General features: G+C 39.9%; 1 protein-coding gene across 1 annotated transcript; it reads right to left on the reverse strand.

Annotated features, from left to right (window-relative positions):
• Positions 1–1,489: 1,489 nt before the first annotated feature.
• On the reverse strand, positions 1,490–6,100 carry LOC103944734 (respiratory burst oxidase homolog protein D). Its single transcript, XM_009355207.3, has 11 exons — positions 5,226–6,100; positions 4,867–5,029; positions 4,682–4,730; positions 3,980–4,525; positions 3,507–3,893; positions 3,264–3,359; positions 3,049–3,164; positions 2,863–2,965; positions 2,683–2,753; positions 2,019–2,584; positions 1,490–1,726 (listed from the first exon to the last, which is right to left on the reverse strand). Exons 1-11 carry the CDS (start codon positions 5,905–5,907, stop codon positions 1,617–1,619), a joined length of 2,889 nt encoding a protein of 962 aa, XP_009353482.1. The 5' UTR covers positions 5,908–6,100; the 3' UTR covers positions 1,490–1,616.
• Between the last annotated feature and the right edge of the window lie 5,062 nt (positions 6,101–11,162).

The raw sequence follows: 11,162 nt of genomic DNA on the forward strand, positions 1-11,162 counted from the left end.
CTGTTCACTAGATAGATTAAATAGTGAATAGTCCGGAGTGCCTTTGCAATGGTTGAGTTGCTCTTGTGAAAGAGCTGACGCAGCAACGGTCGACAATGATATCTCCTTGCCTTTTTTGTCAACATAATCGACTTCCTACCATGTCAAATGTTGAATATCCCATCATAGGCCACAATGCCTCTTTCACCATCACATTCTGTCTTCTTCCACATGCATCTGATATTTGTGGTGGTTCTTAACTTTTCTCCCTCCATTAGAAGTTAATGGAAGCAAGATGTCATCAACTAAAGCATAACTTCTTTCTTAGTCTTGATGTCACATTCATTTGTTTGGATAGGGTTCAGAAATTTGAAATATATCTTAATCAAGTGTTACTAATGATAATCATCGATAATTATCATCAGCTTACGTACTAATCACTTTTTGAAACAATTTATAGGTGTGAGTTATCATGGATAATGTTATTCACACGTCAAATTTTACTTCTCGCATCCCCTTGTAAAATTTTGATCATTAATTTTCTTCAATTTATTTGATTTGACAACTGAAAATTAAAGAAGTGTGAAATAAAAATGAGTGTAGTGTAACACTACCCCACAAAAATGATCGAAAAAAAGGAAGCTTTACTGTTTTGGGGATATGGGAGATGCGTAGAACTCAAGACTTCAGACTAAGGGAAAATACATCATCATGATTGACCATGGAATTTCAAAAGTATATGCTCAACTTCAACACCAAAAATGAGAGACCAAATTCCAATTAGTATGTGATATGAAATTGACTTTAAAAATCAAGGCCAGCTTGTGGAAAAATTCTTAGTTCTGTCTCTTCCGATCACGTCAACTCTCTCGCAGCAAATACAAATAAGAGAAGGGACCTTTCTCTGTATTAAAATCTCACACGACTCTGCTCTCACCGTCCTCAATAAGGGGGCCTTTTGATTGTGACTGTTGTCAAATAGGCAACGTAATCCGACTATCGGATAGGAGAATGTATTCAACTTGTGCCTTTGTGGTTTTGGAGAGCACTATAAACAATGCTTAATGCAGTGAACACTAAGGTGTAGATATAATCTAAATTAATAAAGGTTCTGATCCTCAATTAATTAAACACTTTCTGCATCCGATCAAGCAAATGGCATTAAACTCTTTCATTTCAAAGAATGACATCCAATTATTATATAGAGAATACACTTATAAAATGCGGACAAAACTTATCCAAAATACCAAAAAAATAAAAAAAAAAACATAAATCTTATATGCAAGCAATTGGGTGGTGCTGCTGACTGGTGACTGGTGTGCTGATGTCAATCTTCTCCATTATCGGTGGTCACTTGTTGCGGCGGGTCCCCCTTTTTCTTTATGTCCCCACCATCCTCACAGATGTCAGATGGTACTTACTTGCAGTAGGTATCAGTGCACGGACACCAACCACATGTGGTGGACCCTCACCTCACCCCATTATTTCTGACTCTCCTTTTGCTCTACTTTTGGGTGCGCAAAATCCCATATCCTCTAATTTGATGACACTTACATAAGCATTAGATCAGCTAATGATAATTACAGGCTCTAATCTCTTTCTCCCCCATCTTTAATCCATATACTTTGTTTAAACAGTTAAAAATTCTCTTTGTGGAACTCGAACTTTGTGGTCGTCTTGTGTGAAAAGTCCAACGCCAACTCCTTCAGGCCCTTTGTTAGTGCTGGTGCCCCACAGTAGAACACCCCTGTAGCATAATCATCAATTTCGTCATGATTACGATGAATGATGTTAACTATAATTATGTTAACGATGTTGGATTTGATTAAGAGAGCGGCCATGATTCTTAATCGCTGTTGAATGTGCGTTTCTTAGTAAAGCTCGCTCACATCAACGATTAAGAATTAGTTAAGCGCGACTGACTATGACATTATATTTTAGTCTGTTATGAATTTTGAAAAATAACATAAAGTGGTAGGCAATAGAAGGTGGGCTGAGGTTGGTGAGGAAGTTTTTACGGAAGTTTTTACTATACTCACCCACTCGGCTGCCCGGATGGTGGCGGGCGATATCCTTGTAAACTTGGCGCCAGTTGGGTTTGGCGAAGTGGGATTTGACACGTGTGCCGGACACCACGTCGACGCCGTTCTTGGCGTGGTGGAGGGACTGCAGCATGGCAATGAGGGCCGACCTGGCATCCCCTTCCTCGTACACACTGGTGCAGTAGTTGTGCATCTCGATCACACCCTTCTCGTCCATGTCCGCCACCTCATTCAGAATCCCTTTGAACCACTCAAACGAGCCTTGTTCTCTCGTCACCCAATAGTAGTAGGCTTTTCTGGTCTTGAACCCTTTGTTGCTCTTGTTCTTCCCACTGTCGCTGTTGTCATGGCTCGAGGCATTCGGAGTGGCCCTGCCGCTTTCTAAGGCGGACTCCGAATCATCGTCTTCCTTGCTCTTCATCTTCATGTTGTTGATGATGTCCTTCACAATGCTCACCATGGGAGTGGCTCCGATTCCGAGCCCTACAAGCAATACGACGTCGTATTTCTTGTAGTCCTGTGCCGGTGCTCCGTATGGTCCGTCTATCAATATCTTAGGGAAGCTGTAAACACCAATTAATTAACAAATCAATCCACATTATTCACTTTAATTAAATCCTCCTTTTGTTTTAAAGGTATGTATGTATAATTAAAAAGGTACCTGGGATTGTTTCCTCCTTGCATATCAGCTCTGAGTAGGCCACTCTTCCCACCGGTTGGTGGCTGACATACCTAATTAACCAACACAAACAAATAATTAGTGATCATGCACAAGTTTTGGAGGGTTTATAGCAAGAAATCCTAAGATTACGAAGTTGTGATCGGTCAATTTCAAACGAACCTCAGAGAAAACAGTTTTGAGCTGCCGCGTCCAATCGCCTAGTGTTCGAATGTGTACACTCAGGTAGTCGTCTCCAGGTGCTGAGGTGATGGAAAACGGGTGCCTGTCGATAAAGTTAGAACATAATTAGTGTGTTTAATTAGACATGGTTAGAAGATTTTGTGCACAAAATGTATGAGTGTTTACCATTCGAAAGGAGAAACCGCAGCGCAGTTGACAAACATGTACTGGCCGCTCTTGTATTTGAAGCCCTGAGGTTTCGACATGTGCAGTGCAAGAACATTTCCAGGATAAACAGCAACCTTCAATGTTCATAACAATGTAACAGATAATTAAGAAATTGATGATATAATTTGAACCAAATAGCTTGGTAGCCAAAATATAATCAACTAATTAAGTACCTTCATAATCTTGACTGGCTTGATGCTTGATCTAAAAGCTCTAATCAACCTTTCGCAAGCGTAGAGGGTGACCGGAACCGCCAAATACATCCATGTCTGCCACCAAAAGAAGTAAATCCACTCTCAAAATCATGCAACTCAATTACCCTTAAGGAACTAACGGTTTGTCTTTGACAATGCGATATTCTAAACTATTTTAATCTACAGGTAAAAGAATTCAAACTCAGGGTGCAAAGGACTGACCGTTTTGTTATACCATTCCTTGGTGAGGTAGAGCTTGATGCCATGGACAATGAGGAGACCATAGACAATGATAAACAGGTGGTGGGAATACCAGAAGGCATTGAAGCCAGTGAGCTTCTTGAGAGGCTTTGGCAAATTGAGTTTGTTTCTTCTGAACCAAGGAGTTGCCAATGTGAAGGCTATGGTCATCAATACCACCATCAAAATACCTGTCCACCCTTCCACTCCCTTCACAAACCACCAGTAGTTCGGAGGCTGCTCCTCGCCGAAGTAAGGTTTCAAGTCCTCGTACTCATCTTCGGTCGCATGTAGAATCCGTGGAAAATCACACGTCAAATGCGACCCCGCGTGTAGTCCAACTCCAACTATGATTCCAACCGCAATGACCTGCAAGACCAATTCAATTTCACTCAATTTTGGACACAAAATTGGATTCTCCGAATGAGAGAGTGACATTTTGTTTATATTACTACCTTGTGGAAATTTAAGTTGTCGTCAAACGGCACGACAACGCCTAATTTGGTCTTGTTTCGGAGCCAAGTAATTGTGTTTCGGCAGACGGGAAGCAGAATCAAGGCCATGTTGAACTTGAGAATCTCTGCTCCTCCTTTGGCAACGCAGACACAGTATCCCATCACCTCGAACGCCGCCTTTTTTTCGCGGTACTGCAGAAACTTGTATGCAAATAAACCGGAAACTATGCCAAGCCAGAGCATCACAACCCAGACTCTCTGCCAGTTATCTAGCACGAAGTACTTGGTTTTCTGGTAGCATCTTCGGATTGGGTTGTCCTCCTGCGTCGGCTTCAGCTTCTGGCTCAGAAGCTGACTCAAAACCCGGCTTTCGTTTACGCTCACAGATTGGCTAACCGGAGCTTGCAGCAACAGAGTTTCCAGATTTTCAACCATGATGTAGCCGACATTGTCCGGGTCGAGTTCTTCCATGATCAAAGCTGCATATTCCCTTGCTTGTTTCTGAATGTTTGAGAGCTTGTTTGCAGAAGCACTCATGCTTATAATCTGCAACACATATATATGCCATTAATTACTTTAAAAAATGTCGTCGGCAAGTAAAAAATAGATCACATAATTCCAAGAATATTTAGCTCGGTGCTTAAGTTAATTAAAAATTAAGAAATGTGGCCGGCGGTAATCAGTAAATGGCGGGTGGCCTACCTCTGTGACTTCTTCTTCGGTGATTCTTCCATCGGCGTCTCTATCCACCCTGCATTTACACACACATTAATTATAGTTAATATATTTAATGCACCAACTAATTTATTGACCAAGATTAACTAAATTAAGAAGCCTGATAAATGAAAATTAAATGGTTATGTAATGATGATGTGTTAGTGTAGTACATGTCAAAGAATGTTTGGAGTCTGGAGTCAAAACTTTCGTCGGAGATTTGTTCCCAGAATTCTCTCAGCTGCGCCTTGTTGATGATATCACCGGTTATGTTCCGCCTCCGAGCAAGTGCCCGGAAAAGTTCTCCGGCAAACTCCTTGGACTCCTTGTTCATCCCTGCAAAGTAATTTAAACCGCGTTAATTGACTAATTTAGCTTTCAAAATTTACTAATCAATTAACGTAGTGATTTTTACACTCCTTTCTAAATTTCTAATCCCACTCTTGTTTCGGTCGTTTTAATTCTTCTTTGATTTATTCAACCGGAGGTCTAGGTATAGAGTGCAACAGGAGAAAAAGAGAGATGAACGGACCTATGCATTCGCCAAAGAGGGAGGAGTGGAGGAGCCAGTTGGATTTGGCGGTGAGCTCGTCGTAGCGCTTGTCTACGGCGGCCCAGCCGGAGGTGGAGGCGGCGCCGGTCTTGGCGGTGATGAACTTCAGGTTCTTCAAGGCGTAGGCGGTTGCTGACTTAGTCCGATCGAACCGCTTCGCGTTGGAGGGCCTCTTGGTGAAGGAAGCCAGCCGCTTCAGCTCCTGAGAGACCTGCCGGATGTGCGACGACGTGTTCCGAAAAAGCGACGAGCGCAACGACGACGACTTCTTCCCCTCCAGCGTCCGCTTGGCGAGCAGAGCCAGCTCGGGATCTTCGCTGCTGGCACCGCCGGCGGCCTGGACGCTGTGGACGGCGACGGAGTCATCTCGGATGTCGAGAGTGATCTCCACGTAATCATCGTCATTGTTTTTGCCGGAAGTAGTACTAGTAGTCTTATCCGTACCGCCGGAGTTGTCGACCTTGGTGCTCTTATTCCGCCGCCACGCGCCGCTGGAGTTGGAGGACGTGGTCGGTGCGTAGTTAGACGTTCCCAGCGGGCCGCTGAAAGCTCGTCTTTCGAACCGGGTGCTACCTCCGAGCGCGGTGGACTGAGTCGACTCGGTGTCGGAGTTGTACTCCGAGGACGTAAGCATCCCTTCCTCATCGTGATGACCGTTCATTGCTCAGATTTTTCTCACAATATCCAAATGTTTTGTTGATTCAATTATTTCATCAAGTTGTGAAAAACAGTGGAAAGAAAAGAGATGTGGGTTTGGAGATATTTTGGGATTAAAATTCGAGGGGTAGATGGGTATATATAAGAGAGGAGGAGGAGGAAGAGGGTAGCATGCAGCAGAACGAAGTGAGAAGGGAGACGAAAACGACTTTGAATACGGAAAAGTCAAAAAGCGTGAGAAGAGCGTAGAATAGTATGGCCAGCAAAGGAGCAACATTCGGCGGGGAATCGGGGATTGATGTGTGTTAGTCTAATATCTCACGACTCAGACATATGATAAGATTTTTCAATTGGCTCGAAATTAAAGTCACATCGTAATAATCATATGTTACTATGAAAGTGGAGGAAAATTTTGTTTTTTATTTAAAATGTTATTTTAATTGCATAATGACATTTGGTGTATCGTTTTCTATTTTAGAAACATTGAAAAATTTCTGAAAATTTTTTCAATCTGCCCGGAGCAAAAGTAAAACACTACATATCATTATATAATTAAATGAACACTTGAAAATAAAACTTTTTTTCAATTGTATAATAATATGTGGTGTACCGTTCCGTACATATTATACGATGGACTTTCTTGTTATTCTTTTCTTAACCAAATTATTTAATAATATTATATGTGGTATTGTTGAATCCCACATTTGTCGTAGAAAAACAAAAGTAATAGTATATGATAATCTTACTCTAATTAATACGGAGGTCTTTTATGATAAAACTTCACACTTGACGGAATGTGTAGGTGGTAATTACCAAGTTGAGGATAATATGAATATTGTTGGAAGTGGATTTTTGACCAGTCTCTTTGATAATTATACATGGTATCAAAGCTAAGAAGTGGGCTCGTACTGTAGTGCCACGTGATAGGTGGGTCCCATTGGCCCCGCGCGAATAAGGTGGGTCACTTGGGCCCGTGTGTAAGGTGAGTCCCTTTGACTTTATGTGGTTGTCGATGTGTGAATCCCCACGTGTGACCCACTAATTAATTGGATCACACGTGAGGGGCTTGTTAAACATCCCACATCGACCGTATCTTTGATAAAAGAAGAGTTTAAATATCTTAATTTCACTCTAACTAATACCGAGACCTTTTGTGATAAAACCTCACACCTGACGAATTGCATAGGTGGTAATTACCAAGTTGGAGACAAAATCGGTGTTGTTGGAAGTGGGTATTTGGCCCGTCTCTCTGATTCTACATAGTATCAGAGCCAAGGAGCGAACACGTACTACCACGTGATGGGTGGGTCCCCTTGGCCTTTCGTAGTTCATAATTTCATTTTCCAAACCATTTCCGATAATATGCAAATAACCGAAATAACCAACTTTTGGGTTTAATAATCAAAACACATCGATTGGATACCAAATCATATTTAGAATATCAAAATTTGCACAAAATGGCAGCATCGGCCCACTGGCCACGCGCCGCCGTGGATGACAGTTTCCGACGATTGGAAATCTAATTTTCTAACTTACTCTTAAAATTACCAAATTTTATAGGCAAATAGAGTTCAATGAGATAAGCAACTTTCATACCTGGATCGAAGTCCAATTCAGCCGGGAAACACCTCAAATATCCCTCAAACCACCGGAAACCCTTGAATTTGGGTGTTCTTGATTCGACTCAAAATTGTTCTGACACCCCAAACAATGCATGGGCTTTGTTCCAGGTCTCAAGAGGAGTCCAAAGGTAGTGGTAATTTTAGGACTTAGCTTCAGGATTTGAGGAATCGCCACCACGAACCTCGTCGCACTCACCGTGCGGATTTCACCATTTCAAGGCTAAATTTCACCAAATTTGGGGTGGAAAGGGTAGAGGGAAGGTCGAGGAATATTTTCCAAGTATTTTCTCGGCGTGATTCGCCAGAATCCGGAGAAAACACCAGATTCCATACTTTCTCGTGGGTCGGGTCTCAAAGGAGAAACGGGTCGTGAGAGACTCAATTTGTCTACCTCTCTCTCTTTCCTTTCCTTCCCGTCTCCACTCCTGATTCGGCCGCTCCTTCCTCCCCCTTCTTGATTTGCCCAGCCCTCTCATTTCTCTCCTTCCTTTTCGATCCCAGCCACACACGTGGCTTTATCCTAAAGGTCCATGCTTCAGATTTTTGTTGGAGCCTTCTAGAACTGGAGGGCCAAATTCACTAAAATGTCCCCAACTTAATGTTAATAACTCTTCGTTATAACTTCATTTCACTAACGGTCTGCGCCTACGCGTTCGTAATCTCAAGCTCTATCCAAATATATCAAGAAATACGATAAAATGTATGAAAATAAAATACGTCCTGGTATAATTACATTAAGTTAACTAGGGCAATTTCATCTTTTTCACCTATCGATAATTTTTACGATGTAAATTATAATAATTTCCAAAAACAAAACTTCCAAATTCCTCAATTAAATTTTCATAACCATAAGTCAATCTATTTCGATTTCTCCACGTATTCATATATTTAAATTTTCAGGGTATTACAAGTTCCTTTGGCTCTACGTGGTTGTCAATGTGTGGATCTTGCACGTGTGACCCACTAATTGGGTCTCACATGAAGGGACGTGTTGAATCCCATATTTGTCATAGAAAAACAAAAGTAATAGTTTAAATATCATAACCCCACTTTAACTAATACCGAGACTTTTGTAATAAAACCCCACACCTAAAGGTTTATGCAAGTGATAATTACAAAGTTGGAGACAATATCAATATTGCTCGAAGTAGACCTTCTCTGATAATTCTACAGTGATGTCCTCTCTATTGTTGGTGTAAGTTTTGAATTCAATCAACACATATGTTATGAATTATCAACACATATGTTATGAATTTAATATTATGTCGTGATGTATTGTTGCTTATTCTAGATGAATTAACCTACCTGTTGTCTAACTGTTTTTGTAAATATTAGTCTAGTCTCTCTTGTTTTAATATAATTAGTTGTGGATGTCACATAATTACTCATCCTCATTATTTGATTTTGAAATTTCTATCTTCACGTTTAATGATTTTACATCATGTTAACACTCAATGTCAAGATCACCAAAAAAAAAAAAAAAAGTTATTACATAACAAAATTAGTGTTTTGTTAAGGACGTATTATTACACTATTAATGTAGGTTGTTAAGCATATGTAAACGTTACTACCTAACAAAATCATCGTTCAAATTAAAGAATACCGATATCTTTTTTTAGAGAGACTTTAGATACGGCCCTGGTTATCAATGTTCTATGATTGAAATCTTGTTGGTTTTCAATTTTTTATCGAAGTTCCTGATATTAATGTAATAAGTATTTTTATGTACGTTACTATATTTTTTTAGAGACTTCAACCAAAATCTAAAAACTAATAAAGTCTAAATTAATGAACATTAGTAACAATGGATCGAATACTAATTTTTTTTTTTATGTACGTTATTATATTTTTTTTTAAAACTTCGACTAAAATGTAAAAATTAATAAACATTAGTAACAATGAACAAAACACTAATTTTTCTATTTTAGCTGTAGACTAATTCGGTCAAAATGAGAAGACTAATTAAAGTTTTGTTAGAAAACTCAGTAAAAGTGAGAAGACTAATTAAAGTTTTGTTAGAAAACTCGGTAAAAGTGAGAAGACGAAAACTCCATAAAAGTGAAAAAGTTGTAGGAAACCAAATGCCAAATGCCGGTCAACTGCTTCCTACAAACCAAAGAAATCAGTGCTTCCTTTACTTTCTTTTTCTTTTACTCAGAACATGCATTTGTATTGCACCACAGAATATATATGCATCTAATCAAGTGTTGCAACGATTAACCAAAGAAGTTACAATATTATTAACACTTAGTATTTGTGGACGCACGGCAGTCGGCATGGTCAGATTCAAGTCGGTCTCGGAACGTATTTGTATATAATATAAGTGGTGATCGGACGGTGAATGGTGGTGGTGAAAAACCAAACAAAAATGGATGGATGGGCGGGGCAGTATAGTAAGATGCCCGAGAGTGACCAACTAAAACAAGTAACAGTTACGTACTGCGCGTAATATGATCTGCAAGTTGCTATTTACTTGCCTTTTTTTGGCGTACTATTGAATTTTGATGTACCTAATCCTACGTCTGACAAACGAAGTTTGCCATGGTGTTTTGTTTGAGCAGTGCTAGCTAGTGCTTAAAGACCAAATTATTAAACCTGTTTCAGTCACACTGGCCACATTTGGTCCAAGGAATCTTGGTAGGTAGATCCAGAAAAAATCAAGATATTTAAAGATCGATTTTACCTTAAACGCGCCAAGGCCGATATATATTAACAATGTAGTTCTGAGTTTAAATAAGGAAAGAAACCAACCCAAACAAAATCACTAAGTGGATTGTTTGATTTGGGCGGTGTGGATGTAAATTTCCGTCTCCTTCTTCTTGGACAAAATTGCACCTACAAAACAATTAACACCTTAGGGTCAAAACCAAGAGTCTCACACGTCCAAGATGAATTGGGGGGGGGGGTGGGGCTTTGGATGAAGAACCTCCGATGCCAAAGTTAGAATATAGAGAGAAAAGTGTTTAGAGAGTTTTTGGAGTTTTGAAAGAGTGTTGACTTAGGTTTTTAGAGAAAAATATGTAGTATTTATAGGGCATGACCAGTCCCCTTTGGAGAAAAGGTGGCCAGCCTTTGGGATGCTTTTTGTGTGCATTTTGTGGTTTAATGTGTGAGTTATTTGGCAATTAATGGATTAATTAGGTAATAATCCATTAATTAGCCAATTAACACATTTTTGGAATGAAAATTTTGGAGGTTATGAAATAATTACCTTGTGGAAAATATAGGATGAGGATGGATGAAATAACTTTGAATTTGTTACCTATTTTGGGCACTTTTGACTTGATTGTGGAATGTTTGTCTACTGCTCGTGCATAGGAATTCCAGTGCTCCTCAAGGGTAATTTTGTCATTTTTGCCCAAAAATCTACGTGTTGGCTCTTGATTATTTTTGGCTCCACAAATGCCCCCACACTTGTTGGGCTGCTCGTAGGAAAGGGCAGCAGGTGTAGAGATCTTCTTGCTTTAGGAAACATAGGATTGTTTCCTATTTTGATGTTGATTCTCTCTTGAATAGGAAATTAGATCCTTCTAGGAAAGGGAAATAAATTTCTCTCAAACGCCTATTTAAGTCCACCTTAAGTGGGTTATTAAATCAACTTTGGAGAACGATTTATTCTACCCTATAAGAGAGAGAT

Source organism: the organism of the source record quoted next, unplaced genomic scaffold (genome assembly GCF_019419815.1).
Source record: "Pyrus x bretschneideri cultivar Hongxiangsu unplaced genomic scaffold, Pyrus_bretschneideri_v1 Contig6, whole genome shotgun sequence".
Classification (NCBI taxonomy): Eukaryota; Viridiplantae; Streptophyta; class Magnoliopsida; order Rosales; family Rosaceae; genus Pyrus; species Pyrus x bretschneideri.